Source organism: Trichoderma atroviride, chromosome 2, assembly GCF_020647795.1.
Source record: "Trichoderma atroviride chromosome 2, complete sequence".
Classification (NCBI taxonomy): Eukaryota; Fungi; Ascomycota; class Sordariomycetes; order Hypocreales; family Hypocreaceae; genus Trichoderma; species Trichoderma atroviride.
In genome coordinates, this window is record NC_089401.1 from 1,374,315 (window position 1) to 1,401,239 (window position 26,925).

A 26,925-nucleotide genomic window follows, 5' to 3' on the forward strand; every position below is an offset into this window, starting at 1 on the left:
TTGCTGTACTAGGGCAATGAATTACCAACCGCCCGCATCGCCTCCGTCGCCGCCGCCGCCGCCCGCGTTGTCGGCGTAGCTATTGTCGTAGCTATTGCCAGCGTAGCCATCAGCCTGAGTTGGCTGGTCATCTCCATTGCCGAGGTCCTGGTCCGCAAAAGCCCCCGAGTCTTTGGGTGGCTGCTTGCAGCGGACTTTGGTATGTCCATACTCCTCACAGTTGGTACATTGGACCTTGGACCCTGGAATTTGAGTGTTAGCAAGAGAATCGTGTATGGAGTGTTGTTCTTAAACTCACAGTCCCGAGGCTTGGGACACTCTTTGCTGTAGTGTCCAGTTTCCTCGCAGTTGCGGCAGGTAACAAGGTCCATGTTTCTGGGCTGGTCACAATCCTTGGAAATATGGCCTTCCTGGCCACAATTGCGACAAGCTCTGCTGCCTCCATCTGGGCAGTCTTTGGCGAAGTGGCCGGCTAAGTACTGTTAGCTGCTGTATCAGTCTGGAAGATGTAAACTTACTCTTGTTGCATTTGCGACACTCAACATTGTCCATGTTGGGAGGCTCTGGGCACTCTGCGATTTTATGTCCCGATTTTCTGCTCGCTATTAGTGTTTGATCAGCGCGTTGAAGGATAAAAGTAAGACTTACCCGCAGTTCTTGCACGCGAACTTGTCAACGCGTGGCTCGGGGCCTATGAAACTGATTAGAAAACTCAATCATGATGGAATCGGCGCTGCAACTTACAGTCTCTGACTCGGTGGCCTTCATTACCGCAGTTATAGCACGAGATCTTTGGCTTCTCCGAAGCGTGCTCAACTCGCTCCTGGGTGCAGGCCTTGGACGTATGACCGAGCTCGCCACAGTTGTAGCATTTAGGAAGGCCTCTATCAACAACTATTCCTGCATTGTCCAAGCGAGAGAGGATCTCACTATGATCTTGAGGCCAGCCATCGATTTCACGAGGCCGCTCGGGCTTATCGGAGAACCTGAACGAGACGCTATACTTCTTGTCAATGTTGCCCTGGAGGTCCATGTTGGTGAAAGTATCAATCAGCTCTCTTTCCAAACCAATGAGCCAAAGCTTGACATTCTCTTCCATCAATTTCTCTTGGATTTGGCGGTAGGTGACCTCTCCTCCTAGAGCCTTGACATATTCCTCGACTGCTTCTTTGACATCATCGTAGTCTCTTTCACGAGCTGCCTGCTTGATCTTGGCCCAGGCATCTTCCGGAGTAGTATCGGCAACGTGGTCACGATTGACCTTGCGGGCATTCTCGCAGTCCTTTCTGAAATGGCCTAATATAGTTAGTCAAAATTCATCGATTTCTTGGAATTTGATTCATCCAGCTATACCTTCTTCACCGCAGTTGCCACAAGTCATAGGAGGCTTATCGGGGCAGTCCTTGACCATATGGCCTTCCTTCTTGCAGTAGCGGCAAGTCTGCGCTTCAGCATTGGGGCATTCCGCTCGCCTATGGCTGTGACAAAGTAGTTAGCAACGGATTGCTGCAGAACAAGAAACATGCTACTTACCCTTCCTCGCCGCAGCCGAAACATTTGTCATTTCCGTATTCTCCAGCATCATTGACATCGCCTTTATAACCACCATCGTCGTAGTTATTGGCATTGCCTTTATAACCACCGTCATCATAGTTGTCATTGAAACCTCCAGTGTTGCCAGCAGGATCGTTTGAACCGTAGTTCCAGTTGTCTGCCTCAGCGTTTCCCTTTTCAGAGACGTGGGAATTGGACTGGGCCCAACCGCCCGTCTCTACTCCACCGCCCCAGTCTGCCATCTTCAATTTGTACGAGATGGAGGTGATAAGTTGGGAAGTGAAATTCCTTTGATCTGTCAGAGAGGTACTTGTGAAAATAGAGAAGAAGAACACGAGAGGCTGAAGGCAATGGCATGCTCTTTGGATGGAGAGCTGTGCGGAAGGGATTGGATAGTTGCGTCAAAGTGAGCAAAGGTCAAGGACCAAGAATGAGAGGCAGTGACTCAAGGGAGAGAATCAGAGGTGGCCATGGCAGGAGGAGCGAAGACAGAGAGAGATAAGTAGATCGAGGGAGTTTGAAGATGAAGAGCTGCCAAGCGACAAAATCAGAGATGCTTACCTTTGATGGAATTTCAAGAAAACAGGCGCTTGATGAACGAGGTAAATGAAAAGCTGCCTCTATATCATCGAAGAGTTAGTTTGCAGTCTTGAACAGATTGCGAGACTGCGTGAGCAATTGTTACTCACAGCTTTGATGCGTATCCTGCCCCAGCAGATGGAGATGATCAAGATGAAGGATAGGTGAAAGGAAAAAGAGAAAAGAAGAAAGGCAAGGGAGGGAAAGGAAGAAAAGAGAAGGAGCGTGCAGCAGTTGGCAGGGCAGCCAGCAACCACCTGGCAAAGGCGGTGCCCGGAGCGGCAGAATGGGGGCAAGTTATTCCATCCGCATTTCGTCTGAGAAGGGATGAACATTAGCAGCTGGCAAGGTGAATATATAGGGCTATCATAAGGAGAGCAGCTTCGTATCTTGCGGAAAGCAGAGTGCTTGATGTTGACAATATGACTCTCGAAGAGCAAAGTCCCTTGAATTTGTAGACCACAATAGGGACGTAGGACATGTAGAACGATGGGACTTGCTTTGCAGCCTATCACTTTATCACCTGTATGAGATTGCCTTGGCATAATAATCTGAGTAAAGTAACTTGAGCTAATTCTAGGCTTGACAAGTTTCTCGACTGTGCTACGCAATGTTGTTCTCGGCATAGGCCTGCGGCATAGGTATGCAACGCGGAATCATTTCTTTCCAGATTTCACCATATTTGACTAGCAGACACTATAGCATCTTATCTTATGCTAGTAGTGATGAAATTACGATGATAATAGTTTGCTCTGTACATTGGCTTGTAGCTGTGTTTTCTCTTCCCTCTTGGTGACTCCCAGCGACTTTTTCTGCTTGGCAATAATCCATCTTGGATGATAGATCCTGGAAATCAAGACACAACACGAAAGGAGATAATATTGAGAGGGCCATCTCGCTCAGGGTTTACAGGTGATGAAGCATGCAGCGGTAATTCACAAAGCGCAGAAGACACGCTGGCATTGTTGCATGCCAGTTCAAAGTCAAAGACACTTCATGGGTGAAGGACAAACGCTTTGCAACGAGTTCTATCACAACGCAAGGGAACATATCAGCACCAGAGGCACAAAGCAGTGGCAAAGCAAACCGTACTCCCTGACAGTTCGCAGAGTAGAGGTCATGCAAGCTGCTAGTAGCCTCATATACAGTCCGACTCGAGGATAGTCCAGTTTATTCGCAAAAACCAGACCAGTTCTTTTTCGATATCATTTCCCAACAAGATTGGTTGTATATATACAATGGCCATCATAATCCTAGCATTCTTGGCTTGGCTCGCGAGCCGCCATCGGACTCGGGATCTCGACGTAAAACGTGGGCTCATGCTCCCAAGTACGGCATTTCCGCGGAAAAGGCAATTCGTCTCGCAGGTCTGCTACTATCAAGAAAAAAGAAACCAGAGAAGCTGGAGACGCCGGAGAAGAGATGTTTCCAGTGGCGTTACAACCCTGCGGAAATACCTACACCCATGAGCTCAGCGAAGGACTGCCAGTATGCCATGCAGGATAGTAAATCACTTGCTTCACAGCCTGCAAGTTACTAGGTGGATACAGACAGGGACACCAGCCCAGCTAGCATCGAAGAAGCGGCCCATCTTCCAACGGCTAGGATGACCTTTCGGTTGGTAATGCGCAATACAGCACGCTTCTCAGGCAGAGGGGGGGGCTTGTCAAACCCCACGTCTGATATCACCCAATGAGAGGCGTGGAGTATTCGCAAAGTTGCATCTCCGCATTCGGAGGGGCCTCTTCTTATCGAGCACTACTAACCTAATTCTGATCCCACGTTCACTGTGCTGTACTGTATAGACAGGTTCGTTATCGCGGCAAGTGTACAGTGTGGGAATCATATAAAAACTCCCTTCTTACGTCGATTTCTGTTTTTTTATGCTTTTACTAAGCGCCGCATGGTCTTTAATACAACATCAACGTCCTAAGCAAGAAGAGGGTCTTCCCTTCTTACAAATCTAGCCCTCTTGTCCTCTTTTTTTTTTTTCCAACTTTCCAATTCATCCCCCCCTCCCAACACCGCAGTCGATTGTCGTTTCTTCCACAGCATTCTTCTTTTCGCAATGGCGCCCTCGGTCGTTATGATAGATACCTCGGACGACTTCTCCTTCGCTGCCCCAGTGGCGGCGACTGAGAAGAAGCAGCAGCGCACGTTGCTGCTAGCACCGCCGTCTCTCGCCTCACATCCCACTGCGCTTACCAACGTGCTCTCGCAACATGATCGCTCCACGACCGACCTCCAGATGATTGACCGGTTGTCCGCCGGGCTCGTCAATCTCCCCTCCGCGACATACGATCTCGTCCTAGTCCTCGCCGACGCCTCTTCGTCTCTAAATGAAGTCTTGCCGCTCTTGACCCGAAGCATCCTCGGCCCCATCGCAGAGTCGCTCAAGCCAAACGGACGGCTGCAGTCGCAGAGTGGCCGAGAGCTGGGACAGAATGCTGCGCTGGCAAAGGAGGCCGTTTTGGCAGGATTGGTTGCCTCCAACGGAGGTTTCGACAAGCCTGACTATGGCACCAACGAAGGCGTAGTCTCTCTCAAGCTGGGCAGCAAGAAGAAGAAGTTGGCCGTTGCTGCTCCTCCCGCGCCCGTGCAAACACTCGAGGTCAAGCCTGTCGTCCCCGCTGGCGTTGGCTTTGTCGACTTTTCTGACGATCTCGATGCCGATTACGACGACGATGACCTCATCGACGAAGACACTCTCATGACGGAAGACGATCTCAAGCGCCCCATCAACATCCGTATGCTTTGAACCCCCCTCATATTCCGAAATGCATATATACTGACTTTATTTAAATACAGCTCTCGAATGCCAGCCCAAGGCCGGTAAGCGACGCCGCGCCTGCAAGGACTGCAGCTGCGGTCTCGCCGAGCGCCTTGCCGCCGAAGACGATGCCAAGCGTGCCGCCGCCGATGAGAAGCTCAAGAGTGTCAAGCTCGCCGTCGACGACCTCGCAGAGATTGACTTCACCGTCCAGGGCAAGGTTGGATCCTGCGGCAACTGCGCTCTGGGTGATGCTTTCCGCTGCGACGGATGCCCGTATGTCGGACTGCCGCCGTTCAAGCCTGGTGAAGAAGTCAGGCTGCTGAACAATGAGATTCAGTTGTGAAGCTAGTTCACAAGTTACGTTATGACTGGGTTTCTGTTATCATGATTATGGGCGCATTACTGTTATTGTTATTGCACGAATTGCATCACGGAGTCGGGGAGCTTTTTAAGACATCTACCATTATCTGGCTGGATACGGGTTAACAATATTTGGAGGGGATAACGATATCTAAAGGGTCGTTGAAAATAGCGGGCTAGAGACCCTTTCCGGTCCCCTCTGCACGGCGTTTTTTTGGGTGCGGACACTTTGACGATGTGTCACTTTTAGAGAATCAGAATATATATCTATTTTTTTGCTTAACATAGAATCAAAAAACGCCGTGTGATAGTATGAATGTGAATAAATGCCAATTACGCCCGATATTGGCTTCTCAGTTCCGCCACTAATACCTGGTTAGTAGCTGTAGAATAATTCGAGCACGTTTCGTGTTTGAATTGCAATGTTGCTTGTTTTGTATGCAAAATTATGGTACCGCCCATCCTTGCTACGCCTCTAAATCGATCCTTGTTGATGCCCGTTCTTCTTCTTCTCATGGCCTGCCCCTGTCGGTTCATCATCGCTATCGTCGTCTCCTCCCACAGTGTATTTGCTCTCCGAGCCCGTCGGTGTCTCCACATGCAAGTCATCTAGAGTGGTTTCGTCGAAATCCGCCGCTTCGACATCGCGCCGTCTACGAGAAGAAAAGTTCAGACGAGAGCCGTTCCGGCTTGAAGGCTCGCTGTCGCTGAGTGCTCTGTATGTAGCACGCGCTTTGCGCTGGCGCCAGATAAAGTATCCCCAGGCCAGAGCAGCAACGATGACAATGGCCAAGACAACTTCACCTGATCTTTGGTAAGCGGCCCATTTGGCTGCATCAACCTTCTTGTGCGTCTCTTCTTCCTTGGCCTGGGTGTTGTTGGATGCTCCGCCGACCGTCGTCTCGACACCCTTTTCGCCATCGATGCGGCTGTCAGTAGGCACGCCGCCAATGCTGCTAATGTCGACTCCCATAAACCTGTCCAACATGTCCCGTGTGCGGCGAGGATAATCAAATGGCACCATGTGAGATGAGTTATGGAACAAAATGTAAGTCAAGTTGCGGGCCTCTTGCCAGAAGCCAGCAACTTCACCCTCAAAAGTCCAGTTTCGACGAGGGGCCCAGTTTCCTGGAGCTAGCTCAAAGCCCTTGCCTCCGTTCCATTCCAAGTTATTGATCATATACTCAGTACCGACATGGTTGCAAATAAGATCTTCCGCTCCGGAAAACAAAAGAATGGGGACTTCTTTAAGAAGATCGGGGAGGAGATCGACTGAAGGGACAGAAGTTTTGGCCTTGAAATTCGAACCCACTGCTCCATTGCACTCTTGCCAGCCAGCTGACTTGGCGCTGTTGATGTGAAGCGCTTGTATAACATCGGATCTCCTCAGATATGGAGTGATGTTGGTCAAATCCGGGGGCCAGTTCATTCCACAGGCGGGATATGTGTCTCTGAGACGGACGTCGTACATGTTCCAACAGGCATCTTGCCCATTACCATTCTTGGTCATGGAGAGAATTGAGCTGAGGATACCCTCGCAGTCGGGGTAGTCAACGTGACCCGGATCGCTGCCCATCTTGTTCTGGCAAATTCGAAGGGAAGACTGCAGCTTCTTGGTGACATCCGAGTCTTTCGTAAGGAGCCCCTTCTCGTAAAGGAACGGAAGGTAGCTTTCGTACTGATCTCTGGGCGACATCCATCCATTTCCAATCAGCAATCCCTTCAGGCTCCAAGCTTCCCTCTCTTTCTTCTCTGCAATCTTCTGCTTGTTGCGAGCCACTATCGCTTTGGCAATGTAAGGGATGTATTGTCCAGCGTAGGACTCGCCCGCGAAGTAAAGCTGATGAATTGTTAAAACACAAAATCTGGTTTGCTAAGCCGGAATACTCACATCGTCATGCTCATACTCAGGAAACAGGTCAAAGAACTTCTCCAGAAAGATGACGAATTGGTCTGCCATTTCGTCAAGTTCGTGGGTATAACTGTCTGTGTCGACATAGCTGAAGCCAACGCCGACCGGGTTGTCGACGAAAAGGAGGTTCGCAAACTCGTGCCATGATCCATTGTTCGGGACCAAAGTGTGATCGTCCTTGAGCCTGTACGGCCCAATCTCCATCAACGAGCCATCCTCGGAGCTGCACCCGGGCCCGCCGTTCAGCCATACCACAGTTCTTTGACGGTTCGCAATATGCTGGTTCTGAAAATGCCAAAAGAACAAGTTTCCGTTGTGTTCGGGCGTGATTTCGATGTGGCTATATCAGGGGAAGATACGCGCGTCAGCTATTGAGAGTCTGGAGAAGTCATCCTCCGCCGGTGCTCACGGTAAGCTTACCCAGCATGCATTTTGACGGCCAGCGAGTCTTGCGCCAGCCCCGGAAGGCCGCGAACATAAAAGTCGGCTGCATTTTTCGATTGCTCAGCAGCGGAGAGGGCCGGCCAGAAAGTCGCCAAAGTCATGGCCAGCCATCGCCAGGAAGCTGGCCGCGCGGACGGCACCATGGCGAGCGGTGGCGGCGGAAGAGGCAGCAAAAACGAAAAGGGGAGTAAAAAGGTAGCGCAGCTACCTCGGGTTTGATGGGTTTAGAATGTCATTGACAGAGAGGAAGATGTAGCGATTCAAATCTATAACCGCAACGTGATGGTGGAGGATGCAAGTCGCAAGGTGGCCGAATTCGTTAAGCCTATTCCGCTTTCCCCTTGAGGCATGGATGACATTTGGCACAGCGGATGCGCGGCACAAAACGCCGGGCATTGGTCCCCTAAAACGCGCGAATGGAGTCGCTGTAGCTGCAAGCGATATAGCGCTCCGGCCCCACTCGGCAAGCTTCCTGCTACTGTACCTATTGTCGGTCCAAAGAGGAAAGGCAGCGAATGGGGTCAATAAGAAGCTCATGTGTTTTCTCTGCAGAGAGTAACTTTGAATAGCTTAAAGCTTAGGAATAGTCGGAGAGACTTGAGATAAAGCTGTCTAGCTTTATTGCTAATGTAAATGTATTTGCGCCTGTTTCTGAGCGCGAGATGTTGATGGACGTTGACCTATTCGAAATGCCAACCGAAATTACGCCCACGCTTCAAGGACTTGCCGCTATGGCTTAGAAGCCCTGCCGCCTGCTTAGCATCGATGCCTTTGTTAGCGCATCTAACGTTTGGCTACGTCAACAGCGAGCATTTACGGCTTCAATTTAGCCTCGAATTTTTCATACGCTTGGCGAGGACCTCTCCACCATAGCAAATTTCAATCAGAAGCCTTTGACCCCAGCCTCTCCTGCAGCCAGAGGCCTGCTGAATCAACATCCGGATTTTTTTCTCAAATTTCGCCGCACACTGACATCTCGGCCATCAGCGCACAATATGGCTTCAGCTGGAAAAACCTTCATCGTCGAGCATCTCGACCCGGAGCTCGGCCCATGGTCGGAACTGGAGTATCTGGCCATTGCAGCGGAGAGCGAAGAGACAAACACCAAGTTCATCCTGTCTTGCCTGCCTCCCAACTTCAAAGTCCCGGCTGCCTTGTCCGCCAACAAAGCCTTTACAGCTGAACACCGCGGGGTAGAAGAGCTCTATGCCGGTCAGAAGTCTCGGGTGTGTCTTCTAGATCCCGCCGCAGCCAAGGACTTGGCGCCCGAAGATGGCGAGACATTTGATGCGTTTCTCTTTGGTGGCATCTTGGGTAAGTGGGCAGCATGGCTACTCAGCACTTGGATGAGTGACAACGTAGCTAATATGATAATTCATAGGTGATGACCCTCCACGAGGTGAGCACTGATGACTCTGTTCTCTTGATGGCGGGTTATGGAGTTATGTCTGATAACCTTAGATCGGACCTCTGAATTAAGAAAGAAGGGCTTCGAAGGCAGGCGGCTAGGCCCCAAGCAAATGACTACAGACACAGCTGTGCGAGTTACGCGAATGGTTGTGCACGACAAGAGTAGGTCTATAGCTGAATAGGCAATGTTGCAAGGGTGATTTGATATTGACATTGATAGTCCCTCTTGATAAAATGCCTTATTTGGATTTCCCAGAGCTCAAATTCAGCGAGCATGAAAGCACGGAGATGCCTTTCCGTTATGTCAAGGGCGCAGATGGAAAGCCAATTATGCCAAAGGTGAGATTGCTGGGTTGTCGGGCTGGTTGATTCATGTCAGCTTACCAGGTGCTACAGGGAATGGTCGAGTTGATACAGAAAGACGCTGATAAATCTGTGGACGATCTGTTCTAATTACACTACCTTGTTCGTAGCATTGAATGTGGCCACGCAAGCTTGCTAGGTAGTATTAGCCCGGTAGGCTGCTGTCATGGACAATGGCAAGCTATGCAGGATGCCATATAATGCTATGAGCAAAGATTGCCAAACTTACCAGACTTGTGTGAAACGGTTGCACAAAGCTGCCACGCCCGACAATGCTAGATTGGAAACTGTATTGTTAAGTGTATAACTTTCGTCATCAACAAAGGTAGGTTCACCGAGAGAACAACGTCTTGCAATATCCAAAAGCTGGTTCCCCTATCAGTAATCACGAACATGCAAGAAACGTACTGTAACAACGTCCATGCGGGCTTATGGTAAGCCACATTGTCCCCTCTCAAGATCAACAGCAGAATGTAGCTGGCATTTCCCTGGGAGATGCATAAATTATGCAGCTTCCGTTGTCTGGCCAGTCTGATGCGACCTCTGTCTTGTTCTCTGCCAGGCTGCCAATGACCAGTGAGTCGCCCACACTGACCGACCATGAGGCTCATACTGGGCGCTGTCGCTGTACGACACGTCTCGGACTTTGGGATGCCCTCAGCCGCAGTAGCCTACCACGGACTGTAAGCATCCGAACATGCAGAAATTCTCCGACGCATGTTTGCTTCGTCCGATTCGACGGATGAATCGAGCCGAAATATCACAACTCAGCCTCGCTCGATTGTGGAAATGAGATGGACTCCAGCTCCGTAAGCGAAAAGTCTGTAGATGGGAGCACAGGGGTAATCGGCATCTCATGAACTTGTTGACAAATTTACATATTGTGATGGGGTCCAAGTAGAGATAAGTTTGACGCGGGCCAGGCACGCAAAGATTAAGGTGGTGACAGCACGGAAATCACGGATGTAGCATTGTGATATCGGGTCGCAGCAGCTTGACTTGTTTAGCCGGCCATCATGGCAACGGAAGCTAACTATTTCTTTCACAGTCCTGAAGCTCAAACGGTGCAGCGATCAGATTGCATGATGGAGTAGGTAGGATAGACTGAAATTTGCGCTCAGCGAGGATGACAGCATGAAGCCGCCGCCAATCTTGTAGAGGGGTTTTTTGCCAAGACTCTTCTGAGGGCTGCTGCTATATCGTAGCTGGTAGCTGAATTGGAAACGGATTGATATAAATTGGGGTAAAATATATACTTCCGCGGTATCATTTTCACATACATCTATCCAGTGGCGTAATACTAGTATCAGGTCTGTTTCATATAAAGTCAATCCAAACGAAGCCACCGATGTTTTGAGCATGTCGACATCGGCTAAACAAGAGCATTATTCTAGGAATGTAGTAGCATCATATCAACGCTGTAGACGCAGAGTACGTAAATGCACATCAATAAGGAAATAACTTACTTCGCTCACGACGTAGCTCGCAAAGCCGTGTGACTATTAGTAGATGACCCTTGCTCGCGGAATGGCAGTATGTTCCAGAGTTTACATGTAAACCCCTCTATGAGGTAGATGGGACAAATCCTTGACAACTAGGTCGACAGTATCCCAGTACTATCCCTCAGCTGCCTGCTCATGGGTAGAGACTTTTGTCGAGCCCACTACGGCAGCTAAAGGTGTGCTAGCAAGGTATCGGGATTCGCTAATAGATCGGCTGCCAAACTCTTGGGACCTATAAATTAAAGAATCCGTATTCGGAATCTAAGCGCCTTGACGAGAAGCCGGAGCTTGGCTATCGCGGCTGGATAAAGCAGGGGCGGCTGCGGCTGAGAGAAGGGCGAACCTCCAGTCTGCTTCGTACCTGTGGCGTAGAATATGGGCTGATGACGACCGTGGCAGACTTGTTGTCGTTGGCTACCTTATGGATGCAATATGACGTGGCATATCCCCCAGGGCCATACTGACTGGTATGCGATCTAAAATAGACTGAGGTTTATTCCTTCTTTCTTTGTTCTTCGCGGTGCTCGAGACATCCAGGCGAGGCTGCTGAGACTCTTGATCGCGTGAAAAGGCCCAGGCTCTCGAGAAGTCGCTCCACTGGACAAATCAGCCATGGCAAGGGTCGTGCACCATGGACGGCCCTTGCTGCCACGTTTTCCAGACTTGGGAGACTACTCGATGATGGTCTCTTGGGAAGGCCATATCCGCGGTGGATATTGAGGCCTTTCTCTCGGAAATACGACACGACAACGCAACGCCACGGGCACAGTGCATGGCATGGCATGGCTGCTGCTGAAGCCATCGACCAGAGATATGTCAAGGCCAGGATCAGGCCCCCCGGCTAGCGTGGGGTCGGTTGAGCTTCTAGAGAAGATCGATGTGCTTTGGAGTCTAATTTGGAATGCAAAATCGGCCGTTGGGTTGGTTCGACGACAAGTTCGCGATGGGTTGGTTTGGGGGCCGTCGTCTCCAATTTTAGCGCCCATCTCGACTCTGCCCGCCAGACACACGGCATGGCCTGGAGGTGTGCTGGGGACTTGACAAATCGTTTCTCGTGATGCCGGCCAGCTTTGATAGGTGGCAGCCCAGGGATTGACAGCAACGGGACAGCGCCATCCGCCAGTCCACAGAAGGATCGCCAGAAGCTGTGGGCTTACATCGTGCGTGCTCCTCATTTGCCCATGGCACGCCCTCTCGTGGCCGGACGAGAAGCAGGAACACGAACCCTGCCCGATGAAGCCTGATGAGTTGATTTGCCCTGCCGTCGGATGCCTTCCACAGTATTCGGCATACCGTCCGTCGTCGCTGCATGGTGCATGCTGCATGGCCATTAGCGCCCTCAAGGAGCGGGAGGCATTATTCTCATCGCCGGGTTGAGCTATGCGCAGTGATCTCGTGCCACGGCTGCAACACTGCACAATGGATGGCAAGCAGCACTGGAATGTCTCAACTGAAGCCTAAAGTCGCGGCCGATGCAGCTGCACGGGTTGCTTCATGTTGCTTGTCCTGTAGCATTGATGTGGAAAAGGCCTCAGCCTGGGTACCAGGAACTACAAGCGGTCAGCGCCCTGTTCGTGGGCTCGGCTGATTTAATGTGAATGGAAGAAAGGCTCGGAGGTCTGGCGCATACAGGCAGGTACTACCCGCGGTACCTGAGGGCGCTGGTACCTTCTCTCGGGAAGCAGAACGGCCTCGCAACTCGCCTCAGGCATGCAGAGGCATCCAACGCTGTCGCTTCGGCCGTGATGCTGCTCGTTCTTCTTCTTGCTGTTGGCACTGCCACTAGTTCTCCATCTCAGTGCCGTCTCAGTGCCATCTCAGTGCCATCACCGCGCCGCCTGTGCAGGAACAAAGAATGGCGCACGCTGTGTAGCGTCAAGGTTAATCTGCATGCCCTCGCTCCAGGCGCACGGCTGAAACACACGGCTGCACCCCGGCTCTCGTCGATGCGACGCTGTTGTTTTCTCATCCATTCTCCGTACTTGCGAATCACGGCGCTCTTCGCACTGCCCTCCCAACGGTTCAACCTCTGCTCGGAGACTGGCCACTGCGACCCCACCGCGCCTTGTCCAGCGCTGCGCCTGGTATCATCACCAGATGCGATACAGCGATGAAACATGCGACGCATGTCAGAGCCCGATCGCCGAGCACCTTTGCTCTTTTTCTCCGGACCGTGACATGGATGGCCTGAGTATCGACGGCAGCCCGCGGGCACCTGTTGCTGAACGGGCTCTGGCCGTCTACCTGCAGCTTCTCCTCCGCCTCTCCCCCTCTGGCATACGCTCTGCTGCAGTACATGGCGGAAAGCTTGGCTTGGGAGGATCATTGCGAACTGCCAACCGAGAATCGTCAAGCCATGGCGAATAGGACCGACACTGCACGCGTTGGCACCTCACCTCGGCGCAGAAGCCCATCTCCCGCAGCTGCAAGGCTCGCCGCTACAGGACCTTTGATGTTGCGCAAGGCCCGCACAGGGCAAGCCTCGAGAGTGTTAGTTTTGCTGCCATAATTCCTCCCGCAGGACTTCCCCTTCCTGGCTTAATGGCGACGCTTGTCAGACATACCTGCTTGCCTCACTGGCACATAGCCACATGGCACTCCTTAGCGTGATGCTACGCTGGATGGAGATCCCCTGTCGCCATGACATGTCGCCTGCTTAGAAGCGCCACACACATCCAGAAGCTGTACAGTACTTGCAAGTAAGTATCCATGTACTGGCACTCAATGCCTCAACGGATTTTCTTTAACCAACCACGGAAGGCATTTTAGGAACCATCGAGGACGAAAGCACTAGGCTGTTTCGCACATTATCGCAGCAAGGTTGGTCCAAGTCACGGCCGTTCCCCGAAGCTGAGCACAGGCATTGGGCTCCGGAGACGTGCGTTTCGTCATATCGGACCTAACCACCATGCTGCTCACGCAAATTTTCTTCTTTGACGATCGACGCCCTGGTCTCATGAGCAGCAAGGCTCAGAGGAGCAGGGCCATGGAGGCCATTTTTGGAGTCATTCTGCTTTTATCCAGCTTCTGGGTAGTATGGGGTTGGCCATGCAGCATCAACTCTTTACCTGCCGATTGGACGATCCAAGACGAGCATGGTTTCAAGTTGGGGATGATATAACAGCTCCCAGGCCATGTTCACACCCATTTCGTGCCCCCCCCCCCGAACAAAGAAAGATGGAAAGGAAGAGGGCCTAGTCGCCTTGAAGGGTTTCACGCCCTGTTGGAGCTACCGAGCCAACAGACCCACGGATTGCTGCACCTTGGGTACAGCTCGGGACCGAGCTGATGCTACTGACCTGCAAGTAACCAAGCCGACTACGTGACTAGCCATTCCTTTAACCCGCCCCCGCTCTGGCGGTAACTAGATTTAGTGTGTACAAGGATTTTGGGGACTGTGGTTTGCGATATGGATGCAAGGAAAGGGCGGCTCAGACGCAATTCAGAGGTATTCCTTTGCGGCTTGTCAAGGCATCTCGTCGCTTAGCCACCAAAGCTGGATTGTCTGCGGGTTCCCAAATCTCCTCTACTGAGTGGCTACCTATGCTCATCATCAACCGCGCGGATAATGGGCGTCACTGCCACATGAATCGTCGGCTAGAATTCTGAATTTCGTCCTTCTCAATCTGTGAGTGTATGCCGGGCCTCTTCAGTGCCCGGTTCGTAGCTCTACCTTCATCGCCAGTATCATGTAGCCTCAGCCCTCGCTCATCCTGATTTCGGCCAAAGGACCCCGATATGAACAGTACGACTATGGCATGGTAAACGTCTGCACAGCTGCACAGCTGCACAGCTGTTCAGCGTGTCATATGTACGTACAGCGTTGGGCGTCGGCCCACACTCTTGCTGGCCCAGGCAATGTGCTGTCTTCTTGTCTTACCCTCTTCTCCTTTCAATTATTATCAGTGCTGGCAGAGAACCCGGCTCCCCGGTCTGTTCAAAACGGTCGACTCTCTTATTTTGTGCTGTTCCCGTTCATCATTTGCTTTGCTCAGCCCTACCTGCCTCTTGTTGATCAACGACATGCCTAGCCTAGCATCCTGTCGCACCTTACGTCTCATCATCTATTAAAGGCCCCACGCCTCAGCACCATCTGGACTTTTATTTCGCTGTTTATAAAAATAGAACAGCACGGCTCACCGCTGTCCTGTTTGAGAAAAAGAAAAGGGACTTTATCAGACAAAGATTAGTTCTACATCGCCATGCGATCTTAGTTTCAGCAAACATAAGACTATCTGGCGCGACACCGATAGGGTAAAGGCCTTCAAGGGCCCCAGCCATTTTCGTCTTCAGTGAGGAGCTATTCCTACGAGGCTTCTTTCTTTCGGAACGGGAGAGATTGTATGCCGTTTTTTTTGCTAATGGCCGTTTTCCACCAGCGGAACCCAGACCGGTGTCAAAGAGTTGTATTACCATCTACCAATCTTTCAGGCTGCTTTGGACTTTCATGATCAACATATCATTGTCCTTGCACTAGTAGCTATTCTCACAGCCGTTATTGGACAATAAGGAAGCATTTTCCAGAGTCAGAACAAAGCTCCGAGACGAGAGACGCTTCAGTCAGCATATTATCTACCACACCATCCTATACAGCGCGTAGGCTATCGACTTACTTGGCGGGAAGGCCTCCAACAGGCCATTTATATCTCATCAGATACAGCTGCTATTGATCAAATCAATTTGGAATAGGCCTTATTTGGAAAAAGTTTTATTCGTCGCCGCTGCTCGACATTGGAGGCCGCAGTTATCACAACCCAAATGAAGCCTCTCACCAATTAGTCGGCTTTGTATCCTTCTTACAGCACCCTTGCCAACAGCCACTCCGTCTTAATTAGCGACGCTCTACGATAATCCACATTGAAGAACAGAGAAAATGGATGTAACATCGCTTCTTAACACTTGTCGACAACCCAGCTACAGTGGAGGCAGTATCGAGGGCTCATCACCCCATCCTGGCCATGACAGAGTTGCCTCTGCCCCCAACATTCTGCCAAGCCCTTACACCGAAGATGCAAAGGATGGTCTGAATAGACCTAAGTGGGGAAATGTTAAATTGTGGGATGGACGGGAAACAGCAGAATCTCGGATCGATGAACTAGATGCCTTTTCAAGAAGAGCAGGCCTTCCCGTTTCGCCGAAAGATATCCATAAATCAATCTTCGAAACGAACGGCCGGTCAAGACAGCCTTCAACCGATTCTATATTCGCAGTTATATCTCCACCGTCGATACGTCCAACAAGGCATAGCCTACCTTAGTGAGTAGGATTGAGTCTTTTGGATCATTGTTGTCGAACAATGATGGCACTATTTCACCGGACTTTTGGCTTACAAGCTGTATCTTTTAGTGATAATGCTCGGATATGCTCAACTCGGTAAGCAAAGTCATTCTTTCGGGGCAAGCTCTTGTCTCCTTGGCTAATTTAGCAAATCAAGACGAAGGTAGAGAGAGAAGTGTTAACGTAAATAATAGGCTGCCGCATCGAGATCACCGCGCTAGCTATTCGGGAGAGAGTTCGACGATTCCCAAGCACAAGATCTCAATCAGCAGCAGCAACTTTACATCGCCGGACTCTTCGCAGTCGGAGGAATACCATTCGAGATTATCGTCTGTAGCATCCGTCAGCGGGATATCGTCAATGAGCATACCTATTGCGGAGATACCCTCGATCGATGCTAAGCTTTTAGAAGCTCGAAACTTCCCATCAAGTTATGGCATCGCATCGCAGCCTCCATCTCCTCCACTCACAGAGAAGAGTTCAGCTGCAGTGCAGAGCAGGACAAGAATAATGAAGCACTTCCTCGACAACTCATCGACCGCTATTCTGAATTGGCACAATTTGGATAAGCCTGCACTCTTTGGTCAAAATTCACGGTATGTTTTCAGATTTTTTTTTTCAGTCATCCAGGATAGTAGTATAGATGTTGTTCACTTGGAGAGCACAGAATGAGTTTCTGAAATGATGCACAAGGCACGGATTCTCTTAGCACGGCTCATGATCTTTTCTGGCTCACCGCCCTTGTTTTGTTCACAAAGAGTGGCGATTCAGTTCAGATCTGGATTTTGAATAGCGATTCTTTGAGCAAGTGCTTCAATATCGCAATGGATATCTTGGGTATTGAACTCCAGATGACATGAGCTGTGAATCACCGATACCACCTAACCCCTCGCCCACGAGCAGTGTCTAAGCAGAAGGGACTGATAGGAGACGAACGCTATGAGAACTGCTTCGGATGCTCGCGTGGCCGGAGGACAGCTGGTGTGCTGCGTCACTGCGAAGAAATTTCGCTGCGCCAGCTGGCAGAATTTCCTGCTTATAAAATCTCGGTCCCAAAGTTCAGGCTCCTGTTTCCTCATCATCCTCTTGCCAGCTTTCTATTGTCAATGCACAGTCCCCTACGGTTCTCGAGTTCAAGTCGCACGTCGTGTTGTTTTCTAAACATTTGAACATCTTCGCCTTCACTTAGCTCTTCGAGGTTCAAAAGCTAAAGTTGTTCAATAACAGTCCTGACCTGACCACTCGCCCTCTATATCACAGAAGAGCCACATCTGCTCCTATCCCTGCCTCCCGGTTTCCAACATCAGTGCCAAACGGGTTGAGACGTCGCCATCTCATGCCTTCACCTACTCGACCAGAGATGGACGAGGCTGCGCTGAAAAGCCTGCCGACCCAGGCAGAAGCGCCTAGACCAGCCATACCCAGCAGCTACCCGAAGCTCGATGCGGACCGTCATGTACTGAGCCATCAGGCAACGAGAAAAGGTCACACAAAGGAAGCCCTTAACCATTTGCATGCCCGTGAAGCTGACTTACAATGTGTAGATCAAGTCTCCGACCCGACGTCTGACATTGTTCCTTTGATTCAACAAGGCCGCAATATGGGCGGAGAAGTACCCCTCGATGTCTTGAGCGTGAGGCCGGTGACTCCGCAAGAAGAAGAGCCTCGATGCATGTTTGTTGATGACTGTCAAACCGGCTCGCAGCTACGCAAAGCCATCTCACATCTCTTTGGACGGAACAAAGCATGTACTCTTCGTATCCCAAAACATGTGTGGGTGTACTATTGCCGCAAACATTATCAGCGAATCAGGTATCGAAATGCCAAGACGTACCCTCTCAACCAGATGCATCTCGTGAAGATGCAGATCACTCGACTCCAGGAGTGGAGCGAGAACAACCGACGCCAGGGATCAGGTCCCTACATCAGACTCTGGACCCTGACATTGCGCAAGCGAGAGCAAAACCGTCTTGACAAGGAAGGCGGTCCGGCAGATGAAGGCGATGATGATGCTTTGGAGGCTCAAACCGGCTCGGCCGCTCCAGATTGGGTTATCCACCGCCTAGGAACCGGATATACAACCGAGCAAATGCTTGAGGTGGCAGAACGCCTGTACCAAGAGATCAAAGACGAGGTCCTTACGCGGGTCCCTGAAATTGAGTTCTTGCCTGACATCGTCGAGTCGGATGGCGGAGGTATTGCGAAGCTTATCAGAACCCGCAAGCATATTCGTCCGGTTGCTACCGAAGCACAAAGCAGAGCATCCAAGCGAAAGATTTCTGAGATGGCAGAGACTGTCCCCCAGAGCCGCTTCACGTCTTTCAACCAGCACGATACGGGAGACTTTGAGAGCCCATCGAGAAAGCGAATACGCGTCGGGCCCCCTCAAGCCTACCAGCGCAAACAGTCTCTCCCCATGCCGCTTCCCTCCATTGTTATGCCGTCTGCCGATTCTCAATATGCTGTGCCGCGCACTCTGCCCGCTATTCCCAGAATGCAGGCACTGCCTCCAGATCATGCTTATGGATCTGATGCATACATGCATGGGCTTTCTTCTACCCGCCCCGGTCCTCAAAATAGCTTCTATGGCCACGACTCGCAGCAGTATGCAGGCCACTATCAGACAGGCGCCGGCTCTGCTCAGCCACCTCTCTTTCAGCGAGAGAGAGATTATCACAGGCTACACCAAAGATTGCCGTCCATCAGTGATCATTTGTCGGTGGCAAACGGCTACTCAGCTGCCTCGCCGTATAGGAGCTCCGGGCCATTCAATGAGGGCCCAAATATGCAACGACCCCTTCACTTGCGATCATATAGCGCAAACGTTGCGACGACTCAATCCGGCTTTGAGTACCCCCGTCCTATCAGTTCTAGCGGAGCCGTGCAGCCCGATCTGGCATCTTTCGACAATAGAGAAACGGTGAATTATCCAAGCACTCGCGACTATGCTATAGAGCAGCGACCTGACTCAAGCCACGCCTACACCACGGGCTGGCATCAGAACCCAGCTCCCCAGCAGCAAAACTATTACGCATCTGGCTCGGCACACGATCATGTCGCTCGCTCTCAGGTGGATGACCGGCGAACTCCGACCTATTATGGCTCAACGGCTCATGGAGCTACCTCGAAGAGAGCTCAGCATGAAGAAGTTCACTATGGCAATACCTGGCCTCACACTGACCAAGCCGTTACGAAGGCGGCTAAAGACGTGCGCGAGGATTAGTTGTTGTGTCTTCCTTTTCCAATGGCAAGCTAACTCTTTGCTGCTTGGGAAACCATCATTGCGATATTATTTTTCTTTATGTCACGCATATGTGTTGTTATATCTCGTTCGCTTGTTCAGTGTTCAGTTTGGCGACCTCCTCTCTGCTCTCTCTCTCTTTTTCTTCTTCTTCTTTTTTATGGCGCGTTGTCTTTACACATACCATTACGATGAACGGCCAAAGAAGGTTGCATCAAAAAAGCCTAGATTTTCTTTATGCCACTTTTGTGATTGATGTTTTTCTCTCCATCTTATTGTTCGCGCTTCTTTCTTTCTTATTATGTTTTTTCTTTTTTCTTTACTCATTTTAGATCTTGAGTTGACTATAATGTCTACGGCGGATGGACATGGGCTGATAAACTGGCTTTAACGAGAAACACTTGGGGGATGTGGTTATCTGAATCAAATCGAGGCTCGGCTAATTAGTCGGACGAGGCAGCTAGGGAGGCGGCTCTGAGGAGCGTTCGACCTCAACTTGGGGAGGCAAGACTGTGCTGAGAGAGAGAAAAGGTTTTGGTTCGGAACAATCGCAGATGAGGCGTTTGATTTGTTTGCAAAGGGCTCGTCCTTTCTTCTTCTTTTTATCCACGACATGGGAATGGGAAACGAGAAGAAGAAAAAAAACGGCAAAGGGCTTTTTAACAGTGCCTTCTGATGAAGTGAAAATATTAAGCGTGCATTTGGCTTTTGTTAGGGTGGCTTGGAATTGGTTGGTACATGGAGAATATCAGGAGATGAAATTTAGATGTCGCCATTTGGGCCTGCTTATTCTATGAAGTGGACGCCAAAGCTCATGTTGGTATGTATGAAATAGATGAAAAACAAAACGGCTCTTGCTTTTTTCTTTCCTTCTAATGCTTCGCTTCGCTTCGCTTCTCTTCTCTTATTCTTTGTTCTTACTCCCTAAACATGACAATGCCTCCATCCCACTCGCTCAACTCTCCCACATTCGCCCTCCCGACCTCGTTGAATCCAAATCTCGTATAGAACCGATCCGTCCCCCTCAGGCCAATCAGCCAGACTTTCCCCCCTCTCACTTCATCATCTTCGTTCTTCTGCTTCTTCTGCTGCTTCTGCTGATACGCATCGGCCAGATCCAGGCCTTCATTCATGAGCAAACCGCCCAGCCCATGGCCCTGGTAGGACGGATGCACGGCCAGCGTGCTGAGGTACCACCACTCCTTGGGCTTCTTGTCTGCGAAGAGGGCTTCTTCGATGGGCGGGAAGCAGCGGTCAAAGGCGGTGGCTGGGTAGAGGTCGACGGTGGGGAAGAGCTTGGTTTGGAGGGCGATGAAGTTGCGCACTATGGGGGCGACCCAGGCAACTGTGGAGAGGTATGAGTTAGTTGCTGCTTACTTTCTTTCTTCTTTCAAATGTTGACAATTTCATAGATAGATCTCGTATAATGATACATGAAAACAATGGCAAGTCCCAAGAAACCACAACGAACGATGAGATGAGAAGGAGAAGAAAAAAAAAAGACAAAACTCACATATACTAAACCACCTCTCCACAAAGCCAATCTCCCCCGCCGGCTTCTTCCAGCACGAAAACCCAACAACCTCCTCTCCCTGCCCACCAGCCGCCTCCCTGACGACAAACGTAAACATCCACTCCACGGACCAGAACCGCTTCGCATACAGCCTGTACAAATGGGTCTTGAACGCCACTGGATCCTGCTCCCTCTTGCCCGGGAACAAGAGCTGGATCAGCTTGTCCGAGCCGAGACACGCATCGTAGAGACGCACCGCGTGGTTGAGGTCTGAGACGGAGCCTGGGCGGAGGCGAAACTGTGGAGGCATTTTATATAACCGTGTTTTTTTTTTGTGTATATACAATAATATTGTATGAAACTGTGCCAAGAAATTGATATGAAAATACAGTTGTCGCCCGTTGTTACCTATACACTACAGAGTTGACAACCCATACATGTAGATACAGGAGTATATGAATTACTCAGTATATATACAAAAAGTAGCGAAAACGGACACTCGGTTTATAAGCTAGTAGTCAAAACCCATTTCTGTCCCACCCCTTGCTTTGCCGAATGAGTCAAACTAACCCTCTCTTACTGGCCGGACAAGTGCTGATACGGGGGGAGAAAAAAAAAAATCTTAGCAACGATAACACCACTTGTTGAACCAGCTTCGGTCCCCACTTGCTGTATTTGGTTAAACAGACCTACTGGGTAAAGCAGGTGGTTGCAAGACAACTTTTTTTCTTCCCAAGTTATATACTTTTTTTTGTTATTGATGCAGGGATTCTCCAGTAATTCGCCAATTGGAAGGATTTAGAGTGCCATTTATGGAAACCTCAATCGTCAACTAGTGTCAAGTTTCTTGTGGTGTTGTCACATGTAAATAGAGTCACAAAACGCACCAGACGCCTGGATCGGAGCAAGTTGAAGAACGAAATATATTCGAGTCATCTTTTGTATTGTAAAATATCCTCATCATTGTATCAATTACGCAATATAGGTTGAATAAACTCCTGTCAATAATCATCACCCAATCGAGTTTCGCTATCGCCATCATTCACTCTCCTTGTGTACAAAGGCCCTCTTGAGTCATATCAATTGCACGTTACTTTACAAAGAAATCCTCGCAAGAGAACCATACGTTTTGCTTATTTGTTTTGTATTTTATTTCAGTTAGGGCATGCTGTCGTAGAGACGATATATACATATACCGATGCAAACTATTTTGCCCATAGTGCTACAGAAACAATAGGCCTCCTCCGAATATGCCGATACTTCGTCCTCACCTCCATCATGCATCAATACCTATACATGAATCATATACACGAAGAAAATGCCCACTCACGGCGCCACCATGCTAGTAATTTGAAGAATGCCGTTGACAAATCGCACCTTTGCCCTCCTTCCGTCCTGGAAAAAAGGACGCTGGAATATTATTGAAACGCTGTGATCGAACCCAAGACCGAAAAGAAATAGAAAAAGAAAAGCCCTACAGAAAGAGCCAAGGACCCAAACACCGCAGACACGAGTCTGATGCTCCGCACGTATGCATTCGAGAGAGAATATAAAAGATGAAAAAAGAAATGCAAGGTCCCTTGCTGGAGCTCCAAACTTGTGGATCTCATGGGGCATTCCCCAGGATCAGGATGAGCAGCATGCCGTTGAGAAGACATGAAGCGATGAAGATTGCCCAGACCCCCAGGCGGTAAACTAGCGATAGCTGGTCTTCTCGGTAAAGCGTCATACCAAGGCCGGAGCAGGCACAGAATAAGCTGACCACTGCTCCAACGGTAGCGCCGGCATCAACCTCGACCCGCAGCTTGTGCCGGCCCGTCGAGATGAGAATGCCGGCAATGCCGAGAAAGATGAAGGTGGCACCGAAACAGCCAATGGTGCCCCAAAACAGGACGCGCTCCCTGTAGCGTCGCAGCTGCTGGTTGTTGACGCTGGGCAGAGCATAGTGCGCGGCATATCCTCGTGTGGGGAAACCGTCGGAGCTGGCGTATGCCTCCTCTTCGTCGGAGTCGGTGTGCACCGCCGTCGTGGAACCGTACCCCTGGTTGATCGAGTCCCCGGATGAAAAGGATGAAAAGAGGGGCTGTCGCTCGGCAGCCTGAGGCTTACCAAACCACTCCTTGGCCTTTTCAAAGGGAAACGATACAATGGCTTGGGCGTAACTTAGGCCGGGGAAGCTCGAGTCTTGGTCGGGGTTGATATAGATTGCGTACTCTTCGTCGGCTCCGCCCGCGTCGCTGCCGTCATCGTACTCGTTCCAGTATTTGGGCTGCGTATCGTCGAAACATGATGGGGGCAAAGGATCAAAAGCGACGCGATGCGAGCTTGAAGGCTGATTCGAAGGAGCGACGGGAGTGTCGACGGATGAGGGAGAGCTCGGTTCGCTAAATGCCGGTGTGGCATGCCGAAGCTGTTGCTCAATTTCGTCATGTCTCTCCTGAAGGTCTGTAAAGCTGCGTCGTGTAAAGCTCTTTGGGTGACTTAGAATCTCTTCATTGAATCTGGAGCTTAAAGATGATGAACCAGTCCACTTCTGTTTACGAGGTTAGCCAAGGGGAAGTCTGGGATGTTAATCGAGGCAACATACCCTGTATTTCTTGAGAATCTTGCGAAACGCAACGACTTGCGCATTAACAAAGCGCGACAAGGCCTGGGTATCCTCTCTACACCGCAGCAATTCACGCTCATATTTTATGAATTTGCGCTGGTATCGAAGCGAAACACTCGGCGAGTCGGCGTGGAGGTGATGGCTCTTGGCGGCAAACCGCCTGATGTTGGCGGCAATATGTTCTAAAGCAGGGTCAGTACCTGGAGCTTGAGTTTGAATGGGCAATCGCAAAAGTCGTACCTAAGCGTCTTGATACTTCATCCGCCTTGCTGGTAACAAATAGATCTAGGCGATCGTGCTGGTTGCAGAGCTCGGTAAACAGGGCGTCCTCGAATCGGCGCAGCGCGGTGTCTTGGTGGCCGGGAATGGCCAGAGCCGTGGCCTGGTCGCGGGTTGTATGGACCTTGATCTCATGTTTCAGAGAATTGTAGTCGAGATTGTCTATAGTCGGGCCAAATTAGACATGATTCTCATTCCTTTTTAGTTTTCCCTCTTCTAGCGGGACACAGCTGGGGGGCATGACATACGCAGACTCCATTCAGGAACAGACTCCCTCTCCAGCTGAATGCCGTATTTCATAGTTTGCTTTAACCACTATGCGCGGAAATGTTTCTTTGAGTCAACCGAGAGAGGTTATCGATACAATCGCATCCTCTTTCTGCGGAGGGCGGTTCGAATTCAGAGCGTTGACGGCAGCGCAAATGGAAGAGCAAAGAAGCGTTGGTGGAGCAATTCAATTGGCCGCCAGAGGAATTGAGTTATGTATGATTCTTGCAAGAGGCTGATACGAGAAGAGGAAGAGAAAAGAGGAAGGTTTTTTTTTTTTTTTTTGGTCTTTGTTCTTCGGTTCCCCGGGCCAGCTACAAGAGAGTTGCGACGGACTTGACGGGCGGCATGCACATAGAATGGTCGACCCAGTCCCGTCTACTGCAAAACAAAGCAAAACAGAACAAGAGCCAATCGAATGTCGCTTCGGCGTCGGATGGCGGAAGTGGCGTTCACTGAAAGGAGCGGGAAAAGCACCAGCGTAGGTATTTTAAAAGCAAGAGGGACAGATCCTTGTCAGAGATGCGTAACCAAGAGCCAATCGCGGACGGTGCGATAACGGCCAACTTTAAAAAGAGGAATGAAGGACAAGGGGAGGAGGAAGATGGCTTGGAGGGACTCGGGCTAGAAGCAGAGCAGCGCAGCGCAGCGGTAAGATAGCGTGGGAAGTTCGTATCAGATTAGATTAGCCCTGGAAGCAGACAGTGTTGGCGCCGCAGCCGGAGCGTGGACGGCGCGGAGGAAGCAAGGAGGAAACGGCAGAGGAGGGTTGGTGTCAACCAGAAGAACGTTGCGACTGCGATGTTATAGTAGCACCTAGGTAGGGACTTCTAGGGACTATACGCCGTACAGGCCGAGTATTGCAGCAGCTGCCCGGGGCCCACGATGACGCACAGGAGGCTAGAGGGACACAAGAAGCTCGCGAGCCGCAAATCCCGAGGGCTAGAAGCGAGGCAGAGGCAGAGGCAGAAAAGCAGGTCCAAGGTCAAAGACGACGTCGATCAAGCGTCCAGATCAACCAACGAGCAGAGCAGGCCTGCGCACGGGGTCGAGCGGCGTTATATCATCAGCCCTTGTGGAGTTTGATCGTTGTTCGGCCGGCGGCGAGCAGAGGCAAAAGAGGAAAAAAAAAGATGGAGATTGGATGGATGCCGTCGATGTCTGGTGCCATGCACAGTAGAGTAGCAACCAAGGCAACGCACCCTGGGCGGCATGGCAGAAAGATAAGGTGCCCACTATGGAGAACGCATACGTAGGACCGCCAGGGTATGAATGGCGCCCCTGCAGCGGATTCCGCAGGCGCTCTGGGGACTGATGGCCTGATGGGGCACTGCCATGGGGCAGTTGGTGCTTTAGGCATGGCCGCCCTGCTGAGGGGGCCTCCCAGCGGGCAGCGCAGGCTTAGTGTAGAAACGGTCTAGACGCCTCCCAACCCAGAACCACTTATATAGAAGCACATCGTCAATAGTTATATAGTCGACGTCTCCATAATGCTATTTACATGCAGGCGGCAAAACCTTTTGCTGTTGTATGAGACTAGACCAAATCTATCTGTCCCGTTGCTGCTTGCCACGGCGTCGAATACGAGAGTGTAGTTGCAGCGAGCTAGGACATGGCGAATAGGAGCCGCAGAGAGGATAAAAAAAAATCCAAGAGGGAACTTAAAAAAGATGAGAGCAATAAGACGTGCGTGAATGATAATGGCGGGCTCGAATAACACCAAAACCGTCCTATTACATGCCAGCCAGCTACAGCTAATCCAGCCAAGGAAGAAAAAGGACACAACCATCGAACCAAAGAAGAATAATCACACACACACACACACACACAAAGTATCTTTCTCCCTATCCTCAGAAATAGCCGCAAGCAGCATCTCTCTCCTACTTACTCGCACATTGTTGCACAGCAGCGCCAAGCACTAATAGCTCCAGTCGTTCCAGACCCCTCCCCATGGAGAAGGGAAAGAAAATCAACGGCCAACAAAACACCGGCCCCTCTATCCGAGTCGGGGAGAGAAGAGGGACGGAGGAAAATCGTTTAAACAGAGCCAATTGCCCGAGTCAGTCTAAGATGGATTTGTCAAAGCCCCATCCCCGAGTTCGGCTATTGAGCGCAGCTTTTTCTTTGCTTCCTAGGTATGCATTTCGCTGCTCTCTGCTCAGTGAGTAAACCACAAGTTCGGCTTACTTGTTTAGGACTATTCCATCGTACATTTCTACTATGTGTGTGTAACTTGCCATCTGGTGCTAATAGCTTTCGTGCATCAGTAGCTGCTTGGAGAATGACGAGAAACTCCCGACATGCTGCTGGGCTTGAGAGTGGTCCCGTCCCATCCGACGATCGAGTCGTTATCGACTGATTTTGAACGAGGTTTCAACTGCAAGAACTAGTGCTGCCAATGGCAGCCATCGTACATACACAGAGTAGACGCAAAGAAACATACATGCAGTAGTGCCAACAGCATGTAGCAGCAGAGACTGGATTCTGTGCCGCCTGTGCTGTGCGGAACAGCTCCCCATTGGCGACCAACGGTGGTTTGAGCATCCCTGCTTCCCGCCGCCCTACGGAATTCGGCTAAAGACGAGAGCAGAACCAAAGCTCCGCTAGTGCCTCCGCCGTGCAGAGGGGTGCTTTGGCCTGTGAGAGGCTGATGCTTGCGTTGCCGGCCACTTCGTACAGAGTGGTGCATGTGCATGTATGTATATGTAGGATGGCATACTCGTATATTAGCCAAGCTGCCAGCTCGGATAAGCTGCGATGCTAGACCCTAATCACTGGCAGCAAGAGGGTATCATCAGCACTCCCATTGGATGCTGGATAGAACGGACGCTGTTACTTAGATA

General features: G+C 50.6%; 10 protein-coding genes across 10 annotated transcripts; 5 read left to right on the top strand and 5 right to left on the bottom strand.

The window, feature by feature from the left end:
* Nucleotides 1-21: 21 nt before the first annotated feature.
* TrAtP1_003188 (uncharacterized protein) lies at nucleotides 22-2,614 on the bottom strand (the record flags this gene model as incomplete). Its single annotated transcript, XM_014087737.2, has 9 exons — nucleotides 22-242; nucleotides 299-472; nucleotides 519-595; nucleotides 649-691; nucleotides 745-1,296; nucleotides 1,354-1,478; nucleotides 1,534-1,842; nucleotides 2,116-2,174; nucleotides 2,594-2,614. The coding sequence occupies 9 exons, from the start codon at nucleotides 2,612-2,614 to the stop codon at nucleotides 22-24; spliced, it is 1,581 nt and encodes a 526-aa protein (XP_013943212.2).
* Nucleotides 2,615-4,125: 1,511 nt separating this feature from the next.
* Nucleotides 4,126-5,560, top strand: TrAtP1_003189 (uncharacterized protein). Its single transcript, XM_014087738.2, has 2 exons — nucleotides 4,126-4,880; nucleotides 4,942-5,560. Exons 1-2 carry the CDS (start codon nucleotides 4,202-4,204, stop codon nucleotides 5,247-5,249), a joined length of 987 nt encoding a protein of 328 aa, XP_013943213.1. The 5' UTR covers nucleotides 4,126-4,201; the 3' UTR covers nucleotides 5,250-5,560.
* TrAtP1_003190 (uncharacterized protein) lies at nucleotides 5,561-7,908 on the bottom strand. The gene is made up of 3 exons (XM_014087428.2): nucleotides 7,599-7,908; nucleotides 7,158-7,518; nucleotides 5,561-7,106 (listed from the first exon to the last, which is right to left on the bottom strand). The coding sequence occupies exons 1-3, from the start codon at nucleotides 7,763-7,765 to the stop codon at nucleotides 5,742-5,744; spliced, it is 1,893 nt and encodes a 630-aa protein (XP_013942903.2). The 5' UTR covers nucleotides 7,766-7,908; the 3' UTR covers nucleotides 5,561-5,741.
* Nucleotides 7,909-8,244: 336 nt separating this feature from the next.
* On the top strand, nucleotides 8,245-9,906 carry TrAtP1_003191 (uncharacterized protein). The gene is made up of 5 exons (XM_014087739.2): nucleotides 8,245-8,936; nucleotides 9,004-9,021; nucleotides 9,084-9,194; nucleotides 9,253-9,371; nucleotides 9,429-9,906. Exons 1-5 carry the CDS (start codon nucleotides 8,618-8,620, stop codon nucleotides 9,483-9,485), a joined length of 624 nt encoding a protein of 207 aa, XP_013943214.2. The 5' UTR covers nucleotides 8,245-8,617; the 3' UTR covers nucleotides 9,486-9,906.
* A 2,589-nt stretch (nucleotides 9,907-12,495) lies between these two features.
* On the top strand, nucleotides 12,496-13,011 carry TrAtP1_003192 (uncharacterized protein; the record flags this gene model as incomplete). The annotated part of the gene is made up of 1 exon (XM_066111782.1): nucleotides 12,496-13,011. One exon carries the CDS (start codon nucleotides 12,496-12,498, stop codon nucleotides 13,009-13,011), a length of 516 nt encoding a protein of 171 aa, XP_065967861.1.
* A 64-nt stretch (nucleotides 13,012-13,075) lies between these two features.
* TrAtP1_003193 (uncharacterized protein) lies at nucleotides 13,076-13,264 on the top strand (the record flags this gene model as incomplete). The annotated part of the gene is made up of 1 exon (XM_066111783.1): nucleotides 13,076-13,264. The coding sequence occupies one exon, from the start codon at nucleotides 13,076-13,078 to the stop codon at nucleotides 13,262-13,264; it is 189 nt and encodes a 62-aa protein (XP_065967862.1).
* Nucleotides 13,265-14,679: 1,415 nt separating this feature from the next.
* Nucleotides 14,680-19,397, top strand: TrAtP1_003194 (uncharacterized protein; the record flags this gene model as incomplete). The annotated part of the gene is made up of 5 exons (XM_014087365.2): nucleotides 14,680-16,153; nucleotides 16,244-16,270; nucleotides 16,369-16,770; nucleotides 17,402-17,658; nucleotides 17,719-19,397. Exons 1-5 carry the CDS (start codon nucleotides 15,771-15,773, stop codon nucleotides 19,395-19,397), a joined length of 2,748 nt encoding a protein of 915 aa, XP_013942840.2. The 5' UTR covers nucleotides 14,680-15,770.
* A 935-nt stretch (nucleotides 19,398-20,332) lies between these two features.
* TrAtP1_003195 (uncharacterized protein) lies at nucleotides 20,333-21,238 on the bottom strand (the record flags this gene model as incomplete). The annotated part of the gene is made up of 2 exons (XM_014087740.2): nucleotides 20,333-20,760; nucleotides 20,929-21,238. 2 exons carry the CDS (start codon nucleotides 21,236-21,238, stop codon nucleotides 20,333-20,335), a joined length of 738 nt encoding a protein of 245 aa, XP_013943215.1.
* An 845-nt stretch (nucleotides 21,239-22,083) lies between these two features.
* On the bottom strand, nucleotides 22,084-25,195 carry TrAtP1_003196 (uncharacterized protein). The gene is made up of 4 exons (XM_014087741.2): nucleotides 24,064-25,195; nucleotides 23,777-23,977; nucleotides 23,516-23,718; nucleotides 22,084-23,461 (listed from the first exon to the last, which is right to left on the bottom strand). Exons 1-4 carry the CDS (start codon nucleotides 24,113-24,115, stop codon nucleotides 22,535-22,537), a joined length of 1,383 nt encoding a protein of 460 aa, XP_013943216.1. The 5' UTR covers nucleotides 24,116-25,195; the 3' UTR covers nucleotides 22,084-22,534.
* Nucleotides 25,196-26,468: 1,273 nt separating this feature from the next.
* On the bottom strand, nucleotides 26,469-26,777 carry TrAtP1_003197 (uncharacterized protein; the record flags this gene model as incomplete). Its single annotated transcript, XM_066111784.1, has 1 exon — nucleotides 26,469-26,777. One exon carries the CDS (start codon nucleotides 26,775-26,777, stop codon nucleotides 26,469-26,471), a length of 309 nt encoding a protein of 102 aa, XP_065967863.1.
* Nucleotides 26,778-26,925: the final 148 nt, after the last annotated feature.

What these genes read in the sequence shown, in the direction of transcription:
- TrAtP1_003191 (XM_014087739.2), top strand. Translation starts at nt 8,618, where the DNA reads ATGGCTTCAGCTGGAAAAACCTTCATCGTCGAGCATCTCGACCCGGAG. An exon ending in AATGGTTGTGCACGACAAGA is followed by an intron (nt 9,195 to 9,252) that starts GTAGGTCTATAG and finishes TGACATTGATAG; the next exon opens with TCCCTCTTGATAAAATGCCT. An exon ending in GAAAGCCAATTATGCCAAAG is followed by an intron (nt 9,372 to 9,428) that starts GTGAGATTGCTG and finishes CAGGTGCTACAG; the next exon opens with GGAATGGTCGAGTTGATACA.
- TrAtP1_003189 (XM_014087738.2), top strand. Translation starts at nt 4,202, where the DNA reads ATGGCGCCCTCGGTCGTTATGATAGATACCTCGGACGACTTCTCCTTC. An exon ending in CAAGCGCCCCATCAACATCC is followed by an intron (nt 4,881 to 4,941) that starts GTATGCTTTGAA and finishes ATTTAAATACAG; the next exon opens with CTCTCGAATGCCAGCCCAAG.
- TrAtP1_003196 (XM_014087741.2), bottom strand. Translation starts at nt 24,115, where the DNA reads ATGAAATACGGCATTCAGCTGGAGAGGGAGTCTGTTCCTGAATGGAGT. An exon ending in TGAAGTATCAAGACGCTTAG is followed by an intron (nt 23,719 to 23,776) that starts GTACGACTTTTG and finishes ACCCTGCTTTAG; the next exon opens with AACATATTGCCGCCAACATC. An exon ending in AGATTCTCAAGAAATACAGG is followed by an intron (nt 23,462 to 23,515) that starts GTATGTTGCCTC and finishes CCTCGTAAACAG; the next exon opens with AAGTGGACTGGTTCATCATC.
- TrAtP1_003190 (XM_014087428.2), bottom strand. Translation starts at nt 7,765, where the DNA reads ATGGTGCCGTCCGCGCGGCCAGCTTCCTGGCGATGGCTGGCCATGACT. An exon ending in GCCGTCAAAATGCATGCTGG is followed by an intron (nt 7,519 to 7,598) that starts GTAAGCTTACCG and finishes CCCCTGATATAG; the next exon opens with CCACATCGAAATCACGCCCG. An exon ending in CTGAGTATGAGCATGACGAT is followed by an intron (nt 7,107 to 7,157) that starts GTGAGTATTCCG and finishes ACAATTCATCAG; the next exon opens with CTTTACTTCGCGGGCGAGTC.